The sequence below is a fragment of the Rousettus aegyptiacus genome, unplaced genomic scaffold (assembly GCF_014176215.1).
Source record: "Rousettus aegyptiacus isolate mRouAeg1 unplaced genomic scaffold, mRouAeg1.p scaffold_m13_p_1, whole genome shotgun sequence".
NCBI lineage: Eukaryota > Metazoa > Chordata > Mammalia > Chiroptera > Pteropodidae > Rousettus > Rousettus aegyptiacus.
Window position 1 is genome coordinate 13901784 of NW_023416284.1, and position 21884 is coordinate 13923667.

The following is a 21884-nucleotide window of genomic DNA, read 5'->3' on the forward strand; positions in this document are numbered from 1 at the left end:
CAGAATAGAGCACCCAGAAGTAGAACCACACAAATATAGTCAACTGATCTTGGACAAAGAAGTAAAGGCAATAAAATGGAGCAGATAGTCTTCTCAACAAATAGTGCTGGAACAAATGGACATCCACATGCAAAACAATGAATCTAGACACAGATCTTAAAACCTTCACAAATATTAACCCCAATTGCAACACAGACCAAAATGCAAAACATGAAACCATAAAATGCCTAGAAGATAACATAGGAGAAAACCTAGATGACCTTGGGTATGGCAATGACTTTTTAGATACAACAACATGAAAGGAATAACTGATAAACTGGACTTCATCAAAATTTCAAACTTCCGCTCTATAAAAGACAATGTCAAGAGAATGAGAAAAAAAGTCACAGACTGGAGGAAATATTTACAAAAGACACATCTGATAAAGGACTATTATCCAAAATATATCAAATATTCTTAAAACTCAACAATAAGAATTAAAAGATAGGCCAAACACATTAATAGACACCTCACCAAAGAAGATATACTGATGTCAGGTAAGCACATAAAAAGATGCTTCATACGTCATCAGGGAAATGCAAATTAAAACCACAAATGCCACTACATACCTATTAGAATGGCCAAAATCAGGAACACTGACAGACCAAATGCTGGAGGGGATGTGGAGCTACAGGAACTCTCATTCATCGCTGATGGGAATGTAAACTGATATAGCCACTGTGGAAGACAGTTCGGCATTTTTTAACAAAACTAAATGTACTCTTACGATATAATCCAGCAATTGTGCTCCTTGGTATTTACCCAAAGGAGCTAAAAAAAAAAAAAAAGTCTGTCCATAAAAACATACAAAAGATGTTTATAGGAGCTTTATTCATACTTGCTAAAACTTGGAAGCAACCATGATGTTCTTAGTCGGTGAACAGATAAATTGGGATACATGCAGACAGTGGAATACTATTCAGTGCTAAAAAGAAATGAGCTATCAAACTATGAAAGACATGGAGGAAAATTAAATGCATATTCCTAAGTGAAAGAAGCCAATCTGAAAAGGCTACACGCTGAATGAGTCTGACTACATAACATTCTGGAAAAGGCTAAACTACGGAGACGATAAAAAGATCAGTGGTTGCCAGATTTGGTAGAGAGGGAGAGAAAAAAATAGCCCATGACACAGAGGATATTTAGTGCAGTGAATGATACCATGTATGATACTATAATGGTAGATACAGGTCTTTACACATTTGACCAAATCCATAGAATGTGCAACAACAAGAGTGAACTCTAATGTAAACTACAGACTTGGGGCGATAATGATGTGTCAATTTAGGTTCATTGATTGTAACAAATGCACCTTTCTGGTAGGGAATACTGGTACCAGGGAGGACATGCATGTGTATGGGCAGAAGGTATATGCAGTGGTTCCCAATCTTTTTGGCACCAGGGACTGGTGCTCCTATGAGAATCTAATGCTTGATGATCTGAAGTAGAGCTGAAGCAGTGATGCTAGTGCTGGGAGCAGCTGCGAATACAGATGAAGCTTTGCTCGCTCGCCCACCACTCACCTCCTGCTGTGCAGCCCGGTTCCTAACAGACCATGGATCGGAACTGGTCCATGGCCTGGGGCTTGGCGGACCCCTGGTATATGGGAAATCGCTGTACCTCTCAATTTTTCTGTGAACCTAAAACTCCTCTTTAAAAAATTAAATCTTAAGAAAAATAATAGAATTAAAAAGATCAGACTCCAACCACATGTGACAAGGGTAAATATTGTTTCAGTTATATCAATGTATACAAAAGTAAAATATATTTTCCATTTAAGATTTAGGTCAAAAAAGTAAAAGTTCTGGTCTGAATCCATACCATGCACTCAGGTTAGCTGGGTTACACAACAAAGCTACAAAATACGTGAAGTAAAACTGAAAAAATTCTTTAAAAACAGACAAATTCACAATTATAATTGGAGACTTCAATTCCTCTCTCAACAGTTGATAGAACTAGGTGGAAAGTCAGCAAGGTTAGAGAAGTCGACAACACCAGCAACCAACAAGGTCTAACTGACATCTGTAGTACACTCTGCCCAACAAGAGCAGAACACACGTTCTTTTCAAGTGCCCACAGAACATATACCAAAGTAGACCATATACTGGGCCACAAAACAAACCTCAGCAAAGTTTAAAATAATCGAAATCAGACAAAGTTTGTTCTCTGACGACAATAAAATCAAACTCAAAATCAACTGCATAAAGATAACCGGGAAAATCTCTGAATACGTGGAAACTAAAAAACGCACCTCAAAATAATCCATGTGGTCAAAGAGAAAAATCTCAAAAGAAATTTAAAAATACATTGACTTAATGAAATTTTTTTTAAAAACATATTTTTCAAAACACGTATCTGACAAAGGACATATCCAGAGCACATAAAGAACTTTTACAATACGATAAATACAATACAATTAAAATCATAGTAAGACGGGACTTCATAAACACTAGCATGGTTAAATTTTAAAAGGGTGTCAATGCTAAGTGTTTACAAGCATATGGAACAATGGAATTGTCACATACATACTGCTGATGGAAATGTAAAGTGGTACAGGTGCTTTGGAAAACTGCATGGCAGTCACACCTATTTACCCGACAAATCAAAGTATGTATGCAGAAAATGATTTATACAGGAATGCTTTTTTATAACAGCCCCAATATGGAAACAACCCAAATGTCCATTAACAGGTGAATGTATAAAAAATTGTGATATAGACATTGCATGGAATACTATTCAGGAATCAAAAGGAACTATGGATACACACGAAGACATGGCTGAACCTCGAAACATCATGCCAAACAACAACCAAATAAACAAAAGATACAAAAGACTATACAATACAATTGATATGAAATTTATATGAAATTCTAGACCAGGCAAAACTAATCTACAGTGATGGAAAAACGTCAGTGTTTGCCTGGGGCTGGGTATAGGGTAGGGGACTAAAATGCAAAGCAGTAGAAAGTTAAGTTTTGGAGGCAACATAAATTTTCTGTATCTTGGTTGCGGCAATGGGTATAAATATTTGTCAAAATCACAGAACTATACCCTGATAATGTGTGCATTTCATTTTCTGTAAATTATAACTCAATAAGTTTAATTATTTTTTTACGACAAAATGTAAGCCCATATTTTGTCTTAGATTCGACAGACACAAAAGCACTTTGTTGGTATGCTATTAAAGTTTCTAAATGCTCTACTCGAAATTTCTGTACTTAGCTCATCCTCTCCCACGGATAACGAACAATTCGCACACCAGCTATGGTCTGGGACCCACACTTTGAGAAGCACCGCCATACCCCTCTTTGTCAACTACTCAGGGTCTCTAATAGACAGACGTACCTGCAGTCTTGCCTTCCAAACCTAGGTTGGAAATCTGGGAGGCGCGGAAGGGGAGGCTTGAGACAGAGCCCAGGGTCACTGGGTCTTGAATACGGGCTTGCGCAGCAGCCTCAGCACCCGGTATGTGTTGAGGCCCGGCACGTCAAATCCTGGGGACAGCCCATGGTCGTCCAAGGGGTAGAAGTTGACCAACTGCCCGTGCTGGGCCTCCAGGGAGAGCCAGGCGTCGCCGAGCGGCAGCATGCACGGGAACTCCCGGGCCACGTGCAGCTGGAAGACGCGGCCGCGCAGGTGGCGCAGCGACAGCGTGCGGAACGCAGGGGGCACCAGCGCCTCGACGCGGGGCCCGAACTGGCGCAGGCGCAGCTCACCCGCTGGCCCGGCACGCACCTCATAGAAGGTCAGGTTGGCAAAGGTGAAGTAGCCGGTGAAGGGGTGCGCGCTGGGCGGCGGGGCCGGGCTGAGCTCGGCCTCCCGTAGGGCCCTTTCCATGGCTGGCAGAAGCACATCGTAGGCCTGCGCCACCAGGTCGGGCCCGGGGGGACGCGGCCCAGCCAGCAACAGCACAAGCCCCAGGTGCAGGGATGGCACCAGGGAGAAGGTGGCAGCGTAGCCGTCCAGGTCGCCGTCCTTGCGCACCACGCGGTAGCCCCTTTGCATGTGGAACTCCCAAGGCGTGCCCGTCTCGTTGGCGAAGTAGGCGCCTGGGCAGGCCAGCAGCGGCGCCAGCAGCGTCTTGGCGACGTCGGGTCGCAGGAGCCTCTTGGGGCTGCTACCCAGGAGCTCCATGGCCAGCTTGGCCAGGTCGGCGGCGGTGGAGTACATCTGGCCTGACGGGCGGTACCAGCCCAGGTCGTAAAGTGGCGCCGGCCTCCCGCTGCCATAGAAGCCAGCCGCCAAGCGGGTGCGCACAGGAGGGGTGAGGTCGAAGCCAGTGTCTGCCATCCCCAGGGGCTCCAGCACGTTCTCGGAGATCCAGCGCTGGTAGTCACCGTGGGCTGTGTGGGCTGCCAGGACGTGAGCCAGAAGCGAGAAGGCCAGCGTGCTATAGTGGCACCTAGAAGGGACGGGGTAAAAACTGGTATGAAACCCAGAATGAACACATCCAGGGCCTAAGTAGCCCCTTACCTCTGCTCAGCCTGTCTGAAATGCCACCAGAGTTTCATTGGACTGGGTGGGACAAAGAAAGAACCTGCTTCACTGCATTCCGAATGGCCAGACCGAGCAAAGACTTCGGCAATCACTATGCTACCTCTGGAAAGAGGAAGGCCCAGAGAGGGACAGAGAATTGCCCGGGGTCACACAACAGGTAGGAAGAGATCTGGGCTGAGGACTGCACCTGGGAAAGTGATCAAACAAATCTTATTGGTCTTTCACACTTCAGTATGATTTACTTTAGCACAGGGAAAACTAGAGTCTTAGACTGTCTGGGGCTAGGGACAGTAGCTCAAAGATAAGAAACAGGATTTCGCCCCTCCCTTCTTCCCAGCCATGACAGTCACCAATAATCAATAAGAGGTCTCTTTTCTTTCCCAGAGCAGGTGCAGTTTCAGCATCTCTAAAATAGTGCCTCGATAAGGCACAAGGATCCACAAATGCTGCTAGACATTCCTGAACTCTAGCCCAACCTCCTTTTTTACAGATGAGGAAGGTGAGATTCAGAGAGGCAAAGTGCCTCCTCTGAGGTCACACAGCAATTTAGTGGCAGAGCTGGATCCTTTCTTCCTCCAGTAAGTGGGGACTAAGGTTCAGTATTTGGAAAAGGAGAGGGGCAAATTTGAAAAAGAGGCATCTTTTTCCAAATAATGGCCAATGGGCTTGGAAGGGTATGTCTTAGGCAGGAGAATGCTAGCCGTCCTCTGTCCGGCTCCACCGCTCCCAGAGCTGGGCTTCTCTGTTCAGGGCCGCACCCCCACTATCCACTCCCTATCTCATCGGCATCCCATTTATTCCCATCATGGCCCTTGGCGAAATCTACGTGTATCTTGTTTATCTGTTTACTGATAAGGATGCTCACAGTTCATTCACTAGAATGCAAACTCCATGAGGGGGGACCTAGTTGGATTTGTTCACTACTGTATCTCAGTTTAGCACATTCCGGGCTCAAGTAGATGCACAATAAACTTTGAGTTGATGACTAGGTTTAAACAGAACTGGATCCGGACCCAGGTCACCTCTGCCTTGCCATGCTGCTGCTTTCTGGGCCTCAGTCTTCTCAGCTGTAGAATAGGGGTTGTATTCAGTGATCCCGAGGTCTCTCCTGGCTCTGACCACCTAGAATGAGGTGGTGCAGACTCTCTCCCGGAAGCGTTGTGTGTCTCCTCAGGAGGTTCCTAATGTTGGCAGAGCATCAAGGCGCACTCCTCACCTGGTCCCCGGATCCGCCACCAGCACGTCATCCTTGAGCAGGCTCAGAGCCTCCTGGGTGCTGCCCCTCCACAGCAGCGAAGTGGAGCGGAGCCTTCTGGGCAGCCCTGGGGAAGAGCAGTGGTCAGATCTGCTGGGCCAGCGGAGGGCGGCGTGGCGGGCCCCTGGGTGTGCTCCCTCCCCCACCTGCCATGGGTTGGAAGATAATAACAAAATCACCTGACAAAACAAGGGTAGTCTAGAATGGCCTCTAATAATCCTGCCTGTGTTTCATTGGACAAGCCACTTGACCTCTCTGAGCCCCGGTCCCCTCATCTACGTGAGGAAAATAATTCTTATATTGCAGGGCTGATGTGAAAATCGTATGAGATAGAATGCTTGGCATGGTGCCTAGTCATAGCAACTGCTCAAAAAAAAAAAAATACTTGTTATCACCAACTACAGAAGTTGGATTCTGTAAAATTTTTGAGATCAGTGGTTCAAACAGCTTTGTGACCACTTGGACTTCTCTTCTTACTGGATGTGACATCTTTGGAAGGATCACAGGTTATTCCCGTCCATCCACTCAACAATAGATTTCAAGCATCTGTTTTGCACCAAGGAAGGTTCTGGGTATTGGAGATTCAGGAGTGAACGAAGTCCCTGCCCAGTGGAGGGGACAAGACAATGAGCAAATAAATATTCATGCTATGGATAAATCTGATTCCGTGTAAGAAAGGAGAGCTTGTTATTTTATACAGGATGGTCAGAGGGAGGCCTCACGGAGAAGGTGACCCTCGAGCTAGTGAGACCTGGAGACGGTGAGGGAGAGAATCATGCACTCTGTGAGAAAAGAATTCCTCAAGCAGAGGAAACAGCAAATTCAAAGGCCCTGAAATAGGTATGTCTTGGCATGTTTAAGGAACAGCATGGAACAACCAGTGTGGCTGGAAGGGAATGAGAAAGGGGGAGACTTTGGAGGTGAGCGATATCAGGGTACCAGATCCTATAGAATGCGATAGGCTACCAGAGTGGGATGGGGCCACTGCAGCGGTTTTGACCGGAGGAGTGATACAATCCGACATGTTATATCAAGGCTGCTCTCGCTGCTGTGCCAATACAGATCTTTGGGGGCCGCGGCAGCAGCAGGGAAGCCAGCAAGCGGACTTGCAAATCCATGGTTAAGTGATGTTGGCTTAGACTAGAGTGCTAGCAGCGGAGGTGGTGAGAAGCAGATGGATTCCGGACATATTTTGAGAGTAGAACCAACAGAATTTACTACTAGAAAGGACGTGGAGGGTGTGGAAATGAGAAGTATCAGGATGATGCCAAGGCTTTTGGCCTGTGTGACTAGGGGATGAAGTCCCAAGTCCTGGGTTTAAGCTTTCACTCTAGCACTTCTTGCTGTGTGACGCCCGCAACCCATGTGTTTTACCTCTCTGATCCTCTATTTGCTCTGTCTGTAAGTGGACTGAAGCATCTGCAGTGGTTTCCCTGCGAGGCGTTGCAAGACCTAACTAAGAGTATGGATGAAAAGCTCCAGAAATGGGAGAAAGCTGTAGATTAGGATGGGAGTCAATCGTAAAAGAGAGCCTAGAACATAGTTAGTCAGATAGCCATATGCTCAACTGGCCCCTTTGGGACTAAAAGAAGACATGTAGGTGTTTTTAAACTCACCACTTAGCCCTGTGCTGACTTCCCTAGGTATAGTGAAAGAGGAATCCACAGCACACCCCTAGAGGGAGCCCTGGAGTCAGATTATAACCAGTAGTGGATCTAACAGGAGGTTCGTGAAGTTTAATCCTTAGGGCTCCCCACCTAGACAGCCCCTTCCAAGGCCTGTATCTAATTTTGAATTTATAACATCGTATTGTTAAACAGGACACCCAGAAGTATATCTTCATCAGGCCCCCTTAAACCTATGTCTACCTCTGGCCATAATAATCAGGCAGGTACCTGCTGTGTGCCGGGCGCTAAGCTAAATGTTTTACACTCATTAGCTCATTTAATCCCCCATAACAGTCTGAACCATGGTTATTTTGCAGAGGAGAAAAACAAGGCTCAGAGAAGTTAAGCGACCTGTCCGAGATCACACAGCTAAGAGGAGGCAGAGCTGGAATTCCAGTGCTTGTGCCTTTAACCACTGGGCAGCCTTCCCCCACGAAGACTGATCCTGTCCCACCTGGACTACCTCAGGAGACTCCATCCTCTCACTGAGCCTCAGGTTCACCATCTGCTAATAGCAGTGATAACCAGCCATGTCCACTAACTGAGACCTTAGGCCTGAACTCACTCTGTAAAATGATAAAACGGTGGACACTTGTAAGGGATTCTTACCTTGAGGGTTGATGGGTTGATGATTGCAAATAGGAGCAATAGAAGGCATTTGGGGGTGGGGCAGACAGTGCCTGCCTTTTCCCCTTGGCTGGATCAGTCACCATACAGCAGAGCCCGCCTCCCACCCATACAACACACCTTTAAACCAGCCCTCCCCAGTCACGGGTGGCAGATAGGCAAACAGGCCCATGAATTGTTCTTCAGTAGCTTCCAGAACAATCCCTCAGCATCTAGCCCGCTTTGATCCAGTGCTGCCCGGTACCTTAGCCTGCTCCTGCCTTTCCATCATATCGATTTCATCTTGGTGTGTTATTGTATTATTATTATTATTATTACAAAATTTATTTTTAATAAGTAATTCGCTTACATGATTAAAAATTCAAAAGACTTCAAAGGGTATATGATGAAAAATTTTCTTTTTACACTTCTCTCCAGCCACCCAGTTTCCCTCCCTGGAGGCAACCCAATGTTTCAATCTCTTTTGATCCCTTCCAAAGAAATTTCATATATATATATATATATATATATATATATACACACACACACACACACACACACACACACACACACATAGAGAGAGAGAGAGATTACATATATGTGTTGTGTATGTACATTACACATGCATTATACATACACCTTCAAATACACATATACATTACATGTGTATATTTTGTTTATCCATGTAGTAGCATACAATATGTGCTGTTATGAGCTTTTTCCTCCCACTTAACATTGAATCTTATTCCATTTCGGTATATAAAGAATATTATTACCCTTTTTTAGGGCTACATAGTATTCATATAGCTGTGTCATAATTTATTTCGTCATTCCCCTATCTATGGATACTTGGGTTGTTTCAGTCTTTCACTATTACAGTGCTGTAGTGAATAACTGTGTACATACCTCAACCACACGTGTGTGAGTACCTCTGTAAGAGGATTTCCTGGAAGAGTAATTGCTCGAAGGTATAGACATTTTTAATTGTGATAGATACTACCAACTGCCCTCCCTGCAGGTCGCACCGATTTTAATTCCCACGCTGACCTATAAGAGGGCCTATTTCATCACAACCCCACCAACTCAGTGCACCTGCTGTTTTAATCTTTCCCTATCTGAAAGGGGGAAAATGTCTCTCAGTAGTTTTAATTCGCATTTATTTTGTTATGAATGAGGTTGAGCATCCTTTCGTATTTTTTAATATTCTTAAGAGCCATTTGTAGTTCCTTTTCTGTGAATTGTTTATTCTGTTCCTATCTTTTATCCACCTTTCTGTTGGGTTGTTGGTCTTTGTATTGATTCATCAGTGATCTTCATATATTGAGGAAAATTAGGTCTTCATTGGAGAGTTGTATGCAAGTGTTGACTTGTTGACTTATTCTTTACCTACTAAGCAGATCTTGACCTGTCACCTTGCTTTTAAACTACCAACTGATCTTGATTTGTCCACTTGATCTACAGTCACAGGCTGCACCTCAGCTTTTCCCACATCATATCTTTCTACCCCTGGCCCCCCGGCAGGGAGGGTGAGAGGGAGCTATGGCCAGTTCAGGAAGCAGAGCAGAGAGTGGGCCCAGCCTGGTCAGAAAAGACCTGCTCCTCAGTTCCCCTACCTGAAATGTTTGGGGTTGAGCAAGGTAAGTTCAGAACCACTCACCTGAGAGCTGGCTGGCCATCCTTCGGAGGGTGACAGGCGTAGGCCTTGGGGCTGGGCCCACTTCCTCCAGCCCAACCGTCAGGCTCTGTTGTTTGGGGGCCGATGCCATGCCCAGCGGGTTGTTAATGGTGAAGCTGCTGGCATACCGCTCCAGAGGGTCATCCAGAGAGGCTACGGTGCCCTCCTCCCACAGGCGGTACAGCATGAGGACTGGAAAGATCTTGGAGACACTGGAGATCCTGGATAGTGTTGGAGGCACAGGGCACAGAGGGCATCTTACTGGCCCCACAACCCACCTCTACCCTATGCGCAGCCTCCAACTTTCTAGCATTCTAGAAAAGCACTGAGTCCACCTTATTTAACATATCAGACAGACATTCACCAGCCTCTGTAGAATTGGCTTTGGGATGCTTGAGAACATCCCAAACCAGAGGCAGTGGAACTGGGCTGGACAGATACTCTGAAGCACCTACCGCATGGCAGGCCCTCCCCCAGGCGCTTCCCATTCTGGGACAGACCTGGGTTGGGTCATACCTCTGACTCTCACTGGCCAAGTGGTTTTGGGCAAATACTTTCTGAGATTCCTTGTCCATTTCACAGGTTGTAGAAAGAATTGAATGAGATTCATTCATTCATAAAGTGCTGGCAGGTAGTAAATGCTCAGTAAGTGACAGCGAATATAACTGTTGTTCCCATGTCTGGCACATAGCAGGTGCAATGTGAATGGAACCCCTGTATTCCTCACAAGATCTCTGGGGGTGAAGGTGTTCACGTTGCATTGTGAGCTTTGGGGACCCTGCAGGCAGCACCCAAGAGAGGAGACTTTGGGTGCAGCAGAATGTCCCAAGTGGCTTTCACCTGGGCACTGAGGCTAGCTGACAGGGACCCGGGTTAAGACCCCAAGCACTAGTTATGGTTCCTTTGTGGCACATGGAGGGTTGGGAGGATGGGACACAAGGGAGCCCCTCTAGTGAGGGAGGTTTGGGGCGAAGGGCTCCCCAGAAGGGATTCCAACCTGACCTACTACCCCTGTGGCGTGAACTCACTGGTTCTCTCTGGACCTCAGTCTCCTCATCTATGAAATTGTCAGGACTAAAGGGCCCTAGCAGCTTGGACCCCCAGTCATAATTATCTTGAGTCTCCCTATCTCCTAGGTCCCCTTATCCTCTCACCCCTACCCCCTCCATAAGACCCAGGAGGTCACTCCGCTGACCGGTACATGGTGTACTCATTGGGGGGCCCGGAAGCAGGGTCTGAGCCATTCTTCTTTCCAAAGTTTCCGGTCCAGAGCACAGTGTCATTGTGGATGACGACGGCAGACATGGCGGCCAGCCCCGGGGCAGGCAGTGCCTGGCGCAGGATCCTGTCCACCTTGGAGGAGAAAAGCAGGAGGCTCGGAGTCCGGGCGCAGAGACACACCCTGCCTCTCATCTGCACACCCTGCTTGGCTCCCCTCCATTGTCTACCCCCCACTCCAGTTGCTGGAGGGCAGCCCAGTGAGCCTCCAGACCTGAGATCTCAAACTATGCCCCATGGAGTGGGGCCTCCTACCCCAGCTGTAAGCAGAGCAGTTGCCCTAGAATCTGTTCTACATGTAGGGCTTCCTCAAGAAGACTTTTGCTCAAATAAACATTTCCTGGTTAAATTACAAGAGGAGGGAGGGGATAAAACTACTGATGTAGTCGAACCCTTGTCTGGCACCCTGGTGTTGGAGAATTTACTATTGACGGATGGTCCTAGGTTCTCTTTGAACATTTATTGAAAATACCTCATTCTTTTAAATGGTGACAACAGGTAACATTTACCGACCGTTAAGAATGTGAGTTTCATACACTGTCTCATTTAATCCTCATAATAAGTTAGTGCTAATTTCTCCCCATTTTACAGGTGAGAAAACTGAGTCTATGAGATGTGAAGTGACTTGCCCAAGGGGTAACGGCTAATGGAATCAGGATTAGAACCCCACGCTCACTCAGCCCTGGTTTTTAATTAACTGCCGGACCAACGTGCCGAGCGATTTTACATTCCCTGAGTTGAGCTGTGTCTACCTGTAGTTTCCATCCCTGCACTAACTTTACCTCTCTGAGCCTCAGTTTCCCCCTCCACAGGTAACGATTCACGAGGTATTTAGATAGAGGTTAGCACATACGAGGTACTCACTAGAAGGCAACAATGGTTATTACTGTGTATGTGTTTATTTATTTATTTTTTTTAATTTCTATGACCCTCGGGAGCCACGTGGCATTCTTCTATTTCCTCTCCTCATAAAAGCGTTTCATGTATTTACGGGCGGTGATTGTGTCTCTCTACATTGGTCTGCACCTTCTCTTATGAGGGCACAACAGCCTCCTTCCCTTCAACTGTTCCTCGGACGACGGTTTTAAATCCTCCCACCACTTTGCCGCTCCTACATTTCCGATCCTGTTTCATTGGTCTGTATGTCTAAGGTGAATGACCCAAGTAGGTGGGGTCTGACTGGCACAGACTAGAGCTGGCAGACAACCCTCCAGTGTTAGGCCACCCTACAACGGTAAAAGTGGTGTTGTAGACTGTGTGTTTTTAATTTTGTTGCAATGGGCTCTGTCATCCTCTCCCATCTCAACTTTCTCCTCCCCCTACCTATGGCCCCACCAGACTGAATTTCCTCTAAGTTCTCTGTATGTGACTTGTACTTGGCTGCCTCTGGGTTTTTACACGTGCTGTTCCCTCTACCTACAGCACACCCTTCTCTCTCCGCAAGCTCCCTTACTATATAGATGCATATCATCTAGGTTATCACCAACTTGTTCACATACCAATTTAGATACCACTTCCTCCCAAAGCCTTCCCTGACTTTAAGGCCTGCTCCTTTGTGCCCCCATAGTTCCCTAAACGTTCCTCATCCTTATTCTTATCCCTGCGTTATACATGTTCATTGTCATGGCTGTTCCCTCACTCCCAGATTCGTAGTTTCTTAGGATCAGGATAGTATCTTCTTCCTGCCATATCCTTGGTGCCTAGCGCAGAGTAGGTACTCAAAAATTACCTGTCGAATGAATGAATGCCACTTCCGGCACAGAGAGCATGTCCTCCCCTTCATCACCAGCACACACCCACTGACCTTTTCCAGGGCCTCCTTCAACACGGGCAGGGGGTGGGCCAAGGGCACAGGCTCAGGGTGCTGGGGACACATCCTCACTGGGGCAGCGGTCACCTCTGGTCCCAAGGAACCTGTAGGGAGCATCACATGGTGAGAAGGGGGCAGAGATCAGGATAGGAATCTAGGGGGCGTCCTAGAGGAGGAGGTGGGAAGGCGGCAGGCAGCAAAGGCCAGAGCCATGCCTTGAGGCCAACCCTCCCCACTGGCAGCAGCCTCGCCAGGAGGCATCAAGGTGCAGAGACCAGCCATGGGGAGCAAGGAGCAAAGAGGAGAGTATGCCCAGAGGAGAAGGGATGGTCCCACACTCGCCTTCAAAATACCAATTAGGCCACAGTCCCCAGTTGGCAGCCTTTCTCTCTTGTATGAACAGTTTCCTCCTTCCATGAGATCAGCAGACTTAGCAAAGTTCCAGTCCCTTGGGGCAGGCTCGGCTATGTGTCTTTCTGTCTCTCTTTCCCTAATTCTGATTATATATTTGGGTGGAGAAGTGTACTTGGGCCCCACGTAGGCTTCTAGCCTAAATCACAAGGGACAACTCATTCTATCACCAGAGCCATGAGTCTGGGCATAAGGGGCTAGAGTCTCATTCTGGCTGTATGGCTTCCTTGGAACCTCAGAGGAAAAGGTGTAGGCCTCAGCAGGGTAGGATTCAGACTGGGAAAGCATCGCAAAGGCCCCCAGACCTCCCCTCATCCTCTAACGACAGTGTGGGGCGGTGAGCACCCTGAGCATCTGCACTTTTTTTGAATTCTACTGCTTCCCGAGACTGCCCAGAACTGAGAGAAGGCTGGAGGTTCACTGTGGCCATAAACTCTTTTAGCTTTTCCGATCTCTTGAATCTGGCTGGCTTTGCAACTTGCCTTGACCAATAGAATGAGGCTGAATGAATCATTGTTTGCGGGCCTTCCAGAATTAGGCCTTAATAGGCCTTGGCTTTCTGGGACTACTTCCCCATCATGGACAAGCCTGGGATAGCTACCTTGAGAGCGAGAGTCCACATAAAGGGAGAGCCGACTTGGGTGGCTGTATCGGAGAGATCCCAGCGGAACTGCCAGCCAGCCCACAGAATGAGAAAGAATGAATCACTTTGTTCAAAACCAGCAGGTTTGGGGGTGGTTTGTTACTCAGCAATAGATGACTGATACGGTCCCAAACAGGAAGATTACACACCTTGGGGAAGATCTTGCAACAACTCCGTGACATAGATTTAATAATTGGAATAGGGAGGGCTCAGTCAGAGAGAGTCTAAGCTTTGCTCAGCCTGGGACCCAGGTAGGGCTGGTGTCTGCAGCCATGCATCTCTAATGTGTACACGCATGAAAAATCGCCCGGATCTCTTAAAATGCAGATTTGATTCAGTAGGTATGACATGGGCCCTGGGTGTCCTCATTTCTACCAACCTCTCAGGTGATGCCCATGCCAGGGTGAGGACTTAGGCCATGTACCCAGGAACGTTTGTTTCCCATTTGTGACAAATTAAGTACAAAATTTGAGAGAAAGCATTTAGAAACTTTTTATAGCAGTTTGATGAGGTAATTTTGTGCCTGTTTAATTATTCGAAACTTGGGCTTCAGGTTTCTATGTCTTTTTTTCATTTAATTTCTCTAATACTTTATTTTTATGCATTTATAGTAATACTATCTGTTGAACAGTACCCACTTGGAGACTGTTTGCTTGAGAGACTAAGAAGCCCCTGATAAAAAGAATTTTACCCTAGAAAGAATGGATTGGGGTGGGAGAGAAGAGGCTGGTGAGAAAATAAAAAGAGCCATTTCTGCAAAAATATCTCTGTGGGACTTTGGAGCCCGGGGCACCTCTTTGAGCCTCTGGCATCCATAACGCAGGATGACTGAGAGGAATGGAAAGAGACGTTCTTCCCACCTTCAGTGGAGACCCGGATTCTGGACCATCCAGAATCCTAGCAAGTTGGAGGACCCAGGGGTTGCTATAGAAACAGAGGGACGAGTAGACATAACCAGCAATGGTGGCCCATTTGCCGAGCCTTGACCAGCCCAGGATAGAGAGGCTCCAAGACATGGCAGCTGCCGTTCATGCACACCTGTGTTGTTCCTCGCAGGGTATTAGATATACTGGGGAAGGGTCTTTCAAGGGGAACAGAGCCTGGAGGTCCCAGCGTGGAGACTGAAGGCAGAGCAAAAGAAACAGTTTATGCTTTCTGGGGCACCCTGAGTTTTACCCCCAGACCGGGTGGTTTTAGAAAACCCAAGCGGCATTAGGATCCTCATTTTATACACAAGGGCATCAAGGCACAGAGAGGTCACATGACTGGCCCAAAGATGCACAGTTGAAGTCTGAGTGGAGGTGAGCGCTTCTGCGTTTAAATCTTACGATCCTCCTTCTACACCCTCGCATCAGGAGTGGCAGCTTAAAGCCCACGAGGACCCACAGGGATGGGGAGAAACCCGAGGATGTTTCTGCACTCACCGGTCTTGAGCTTGGGGAGGTGATACTGCCACAGGAAGCAGCCAGTCATGAGCACAGAGAGCAAGAAGAAGAAGATGCAGGAAGCCGGGAAGAGCCACTTCTTTTTTACTTTCAGCAGGCTGACCCTCCAGCCAGCCTGGAAGTGGGGGGACACAGGGCACAGTCCCCATGAGGGTCAGCCAGAGGGAAGTGAGAGAGGGACCCCCACCCTGTCTCCTCCAATGCCTTAGGTTCACCCAGACATTATGAAAGTCCACAGCTTGGGGTAAATTTCACACCTGTAAAACCAAGGTCCTTCCCAGTATGACCTGTTCAACAGCTCTGCCATGTGTTGACCTCTGCACCTCTGTGCCTTTGCATAGCCTGTTCCTTCTGCAGGGCAGGCTCTCTTTCCCCCATGTACTTAATAAACTATCTAAGACCATCTCCTCCAAGAAGGCTGCAACTCTCCTCACAGGTCCCCTCCAAGGCACTTGGAACAAGCCTTCATTATGGTGCAAATTCAACTCTCTCTGTACAACAGTTGTTCAACTACTACTAGCTGATCTGCCTAATGGAGTACGGGTTCTCAAGGAAGGGGCCACTTCTTAACCTTCTTTCTCTCCTCCATGGCCTCTGGTTTATCCTGATTTGTTTCTTTCACTGTAATATTCCTAGACCAGGCCTTGGCACATCGCAGGCCCTAATAAATACTTGTGAAATGAATGAGTGGATGGAAATAAAACATCCCGGGTAGAGTCGAAGCCCTCTGTTTACCCTCGCAGATCTCAATCTCCTCCCCGTCCCCTCAGATGTAACACTCATTCTGATCTTGGTGTTTATCATTATCACGCATGCTTTTATTCTTTAGCTATGTGTATGTACATCGATAAAAAGCACGTAGTCTTGTTTTGCACATTTATAAACGTATATAAATGATCATACTGTATTATCCTGCAATTTGATGCATGTTGCTCTGAATTATTCATTTGAACGTCTGTGGAGTATGCTGTTGTACGAATGTACTTCATAATGCAATAGAGCATGGAGTCTGGGGCCAGGCTGCCTTAAAATCATGACTGTTTTGTACATTCTGATGGTCGCACTGTGCCTAGCAATGAAATTTCTGGGTATAAAGATACAGCCATCCTCAGCTTAACCAGATTCTATCTAGTTGCTCTCCAAAGTTTTTCCAGTTTATAGTCCCACAATCTGTGACTCTCATTGTTGTTTTTAATTTACATTGTCTTTATTACTAATAAGATTGAACACTTTCTCATGCATTTACTGTATATATTTGGGTTTATTTTTCTGTGATAGAACTGTTCTTATCCTTCACTTGTGTTTTTTTTTTCTATTCAATATTTTTTTTTTACTTTATCAGAGTTTTTTATAAGCTCTGGATACTCTCGTTTGTGGCGTGTCTTTTCACATTGTTTATGATGACTTTTGTTGGGAAACAGAAGAGTGTAGTGGTGAATCTATGGCCAGATTGCCTGAATTTTAATTTCGATTCAACTACTTCCTGGCTGTGTGACCTTAAGAAAGTCACTTAACCTCTCTGTGCTTCCGTTTCTCCATCTGTAAAATGGAAATGATCATAGTGCTTGCATCATACATTAGTGAGGATTAAATGAGTTGTCTAACACATTGAAAGGCCCGTTGGCTATTATTGTTGAAGAAAGCCTTTTTGTGTTAGTTTCGGTTGTTGCCGGTCACAGTCGCCAACATTGTCTCCTTTGCTGTATGTGCACGTGTGAGTGTGTATGCACACGCACGTGCTTGAGAAAGCCTTTTCCCAGAGGCCTTAAATTAGATTTCTGTACTGTCACATGCAAATATATTTTTGGTTATGATGTAAGGACGGGATTTAATTTTATTTTTTTTCATACGAATAATCGATCGTCTCAGTACCATTAAGTACTCCAACCTGTTCCCCGCCGACTTGTTCACCACCTCTCAGACATACCCAGTGTCCATACGTATGGACAGCTGCTGTTTTCTAGGCTCTGTTCCATCGAAGTCTCGCTGAGCTTCTCCTCTATCCCTCTCTCTCCAATCCTACACTCTATTCCGTGATGAAGATTGCTCACTTACGATGTGTCAGCTGCTGCCGTACAGGACACAGTCTGGCCAGGGAGGCTTTCTGTGGTCTGACCCCGACCAACTCCATGGACCCATCCCTGCCTCTCCTCCTCCTCCTTGCATCTTTACGCTCCCACAGCCTGCACTGTTCCCCTCTGCACCTTTGCATCTGCCATTCCCTGGGGCTGTGAGGCCCGTTCTATCCTTTCCACCCAACAAATTTGTGTTCTTCTCTTAAAAGCAGGGGACAACTGTAAAGCCTTCTCATTCTCCCTCAGAAAAAAAACTGAAGTCCTCTCCTCTCTGTGCACACCCCATTGCTGCACTGGAATAGTAACCCTCACTGGTTACGACTGGTCTCTTTTTCTAGCTCCTTACTAGGTGGGAAGTATCTCCAGCACCAGGAACATTCCTTCTTGGCTTTTTATGTCTCCAACACTTGGCATTTTGCCTAGCAGTGGTAAGTTCTCAGGAAATGTGTTTGGAACTTTACATTGTCCTGCAAGTTGAAAGACTTGGGTTCAAATCTCAGCCCCCCTCTCCCCAAATCAGTTGTAACTGGAAAAGCCCCTTCCCCACTTAGGTCTCCATTTCTTCAACTGTTGGAGAGGGCTGGGCTATTTGTAAAGAGTTCACTTTTTCATTTGGAAATCTCACTTAATTTCAAAAGTATCTTCCACTACTACTACTGTACCACTACAATTTGGGCTTCACAGTGAAGCTATTGTTTATTCATAATTTCCAAGAGTAGAAACAGCCCACTTGTCTTTCAACCAGGGAATGAATAGACAGACTATGGTACATCCACACTATGGAATACTAGTCAGCAATGTAAAGGAACGAACTGCTGACCCACACAGTGATGTGGGTGAATCTCAGATGCCTTATGTTAAGCGGAATAAGCCAGATTCAAAAGACTACAGACCGTATCATTCTATTTTCATAACATTCTAAAAAGGCAAAACTAGAGACAGAGAACAACTTAATGGCTACATGGGTAAGGATGGGGGAGTAGATTACAGAGGGCAGAATGGGGATTTGGGAAGGTGTTGGAACAGTTCTGTTTCTTGATTGTGGTGGTGGTTATGGGACTGTATGTATTTGTCAAAACTCAATAGAGCTACACATCAAAAAGAGTGGCTTTTACTGCATGTAAACTATATCTCAGTTTGTTTGTTTTTTTAATGAAGCCATTTAAGATACCAAGAGCATTAGGATGTTTCCACTCGAGTGTCAGAGGAATGACACCAGACACAAGCTTGTTCCTCGTGCATTCACAAAGAGTGATGGGCGGGGTGGGGGGGCTCTCTGGCATTGTCACAGGTTCTTATGGGGGGAAGTTGGAAGGCGCCTCCCTTTAAGCATAAGCAAAGGGACACCGGGGCCGAGCCAGGGAGGGCACCCTGACGGGAGGGCTACCTAATCTCCCTTAATAGTCACCTCTGGCATGGCCAGTGCATCTCGTCTTCTCATTTTTAAGGTGAAGAATGAAATTCAGAGACATTAAATGACTTGCCAAGGTCATGGGCAGCGAATGATGGAGCTGGGAGTCTAGCTCTGTGCTCTGCACCACCCTACCCTCTGCAGGTGGCTGGGGTTTCTGCACCCCCAATTTGTAGCCCTCCTCTGGGGCCCACCCAATCTCATGTCTGTCTCCAATCTCAGGATTTATTCCAGCAGACCCAATGGTGGGGTTGGTACTTAACCTCTAAGCTCCTAACCAGCTGCTCACATTTTGACTTGCAGTTGCCACCAGGAATCTCACCCCTCTCCCTTCCCAGCTGGAAAACACTGGCAGGCTCTCCCAAACCCCACCCGTAACACAACACCCCAGCTCCTTCCCCAGGTGGTCCCCAGCCAGACCTTCACCTGCTTCCTCCTTCTCACCGTCCGCTCTGGGACAGCCCTCCTTGTCCAGTCATACATTCAGAAACAGTCACCAAGGGCCAGCTGAAGCACAGTTTGAGCTGGCTCTGCCCTTACTAGCTTTGGACAAATGACTTCATCGCTTTGAGTCTCCATTTTCTCATCTGCATAATGGAAATGACCTTTGTTTCTGTGGTTAAATGAGATAATGCAAGCAAAGCCCCTAGAAATCCGTTCACTGGTTAGCAGCTAGCATTGTAGTGATGCCTCTGGGAGACAGCCATAAATAGATCATGCGCAGAGAGCTCTGGGGGCTTCAAGTTACCTGTGAGCTCAGCCTCGGGGTTTGACGGGGAGGGAAGCTTCATTGAACAGGGAGTTGGTGATGGGCTTGGGTTGGGCACTCCAGTCAGAGGCCCAGAGGTGATTTGTTTAGGGAATTGAATGAGTCAACATACAGAAAACACTTGAAATTCTTCCTGGCCTATGGTACACACTCTAGAAATGTTAGTGATGGCAATGAAGGTGATACAGGGCTGGTGGGTGGGTGGGGGTCTAGGCCAATAGTTGGAGCAAGCTGTCATGGGGCTATGCCTCACCTGAGTCTTCATTCTCTCCAAGGTGCGGAAAATTCCAGCTCCTTGAGGATTCGGGTCTACAGGCCAGGAGACCCTGTGAGTGGGAAATTCAGTCAAAGGAGTGAAGGCAAAAAGGAATCTTGTGGGGCTGGAAGAGAGAGGAAGAGGACAGAGAAATGCTAGATGACAAGGAGGGGGGGTGAGGGTGGGAGGGGGCAAGCAGCCCCTCCCCTTCATGAAGCTCCGTGTCAAAGGCAAGGGGAAGGGAGCTCGGAAAACCCACCATCTGGGCCTGCCTGGGGTCTGTCCTGATTTAACACAGAGCACTTCAAATACCTCCGTCCCAGCCAGGAAAGCTGGTCACCTTCCCTGTCACTGCTTCTACTTCCAGCTCCTCCTCCCACTTCCAGACTCAGAGACAGCTGTCAGAACCGCTGAGCCCCAACTCACCCTCTTCCGGAAGACTCAGGAAGGACAGGGCAATTCAGGCCCCACCATGGCTGGCCAGTGCCTGCGGGAGCATCCCTGTGTTCCAGGGGGCAGGAATGGCTTCCTAAGCGCTGAGACGCAGTCTTCACCCAGGCTCCCCCAGGGGCTGGCAGATGTGGTGCCTGATTTCCCCAGCACTAATCCTTCCATGCCCTCTGCCATGGGGATTAGTTCCTGGGGTCTCCAAGCCTGAGCAGCAGGGAGGGGGACACATCTGTCAGGAAGGCTGGTTAGCACCATGTGACCTAAATTGCTCCAGGCTGTTGGACAAAGGAACAGAGCTCTCCAAAAGGAGTCTCTGCCAAACCCAAAGTAAGACAGATGACGGGGGCTGCCAGGAAAGTAACCCACCCACAGGCCTCCCAGCCTCATCCATCCCCCGCACCAGCCCCTCGGCTACCTTTGAGGAACCTGGGGCTCCAAGGAACACAGTTTGAAGACCACTGGGGTCAGCCTAGTTGTTAAGTATTCAGATAACTCGGTTCTGTCACTGCCTGTATATCCTTGGGTAAGTGTCACACCCTCTTTGTTTCTTCAATTATCAGATCTTTCTCAGTGAACATTCTAGAAAGTCACTATCCATTGATTTTAGTTGGCATAAAAGAGAAAATATATTTGCTCTCTTGTCACTAGATATGGCTACACATTGGAATTATCTGGAAAACCCACTGGTATCTGGGTCCCACTTCTAGAGATCCTAATATAATCCAGGGGAGATTTTAAAACTACTGGTGTCTGGGCCCCACGCCCAGAGATTCCCAGGGGTACAGCCTGGGCACCACGATTTTTTAAGACTCGGTGGTTCTACTGTATAGTCAAGGTTGAGAACCATTGCCCCTGACCAATGTGACTCCAACTCATTTTCAACGTGTATAGGAATAGCCTGGGGTTCGAGTTAAACTGCAGGTTCTGAGTCAGTGGGTCAGGTGGGGCCCATTTCTCAAGGTCTCCCCGGAGATGTCGATGCTGGTCCGTGGACCACACTTTGAAGAGCGAGGCTCCTCTGCAACTCATGGATCTCACCAGCTTCCCCATCATTCTCTCTGTAGATCCTCACAGTTGCCTCCCAGCTACCCCGCAGTTGGACAGGGCTTGAATTATTATCTCCATTTTGATGATGCTCAGAGTGGCGTTTGTGAAAGGGTGGAGGCCAGCCTTCTGGACTTTTTTCTGGATCTCCTATGGCTAAAGATCTGGGTTGGCTCAGAAAAGAGGATTGATAAATTAGAGCAAGAAGAGATCTGAGTGGTTTTATCCAAGGGTCCATATTGTATAGCTGGTGAAACAGACTCTGAGAGAGGAGGTGACTCACCAAGGTCACACAGCAAGTTTAGTGACAGCAATGGAGCTGGGGTCCAGGTCTTTTCCATTGTGCTGGCTGCTTGGTTAATCTTTCCTGAGGCTCGGAGCAGGCTGGGCAGCCTGCCTCTAGGTCACAGATTGCTGACAATGTGCCAGATATAGGTGCCTAGTGCTTTCTGTGTTATCTCCTTTGGGCTTCACAGAAATCCCCCAGGGGCAGGTTCTATTATGTCCCTGTTTGACATATGAAGAAACTGATGCTCTGAGAATCGAAGTCCCA

The 21884-nt window shown here is 47.2% G+C and overlaps 1 protein-coding gene across 1 annotated transcript; it reads right to left on the bottom strand.

The window, feature by feature from the left end:
• Positions 1–3459: 3459 nt before the first annotated feature.
• On the bottom strand, positions 3460–20354 carry LACTBL1 (lactamase beta like 1). The gene is made up of 8 exons (XM_016149185.2): positions 20264–20354; positions 19835–19961; positions 15306–15441; positions 12822–12931; positions 10935–11092; positions 9722–9960; positions 5753–5858; positions 3460–4441 (listed from the first exon to the last, which is right to left on the bottom strand). Exons 2-8 carry the CDS (start codon positions 19844–19846, stop codon positions 3460–3462), a joined length of 1743 nt encoding a protein of 580 aa, XP_016004671.2. The 5' UTR covers positions 19847–19961; positions 20264–20354.
• Between the last annotated feature and the right edge of the window lie 1530 nt (positions 20355–21884).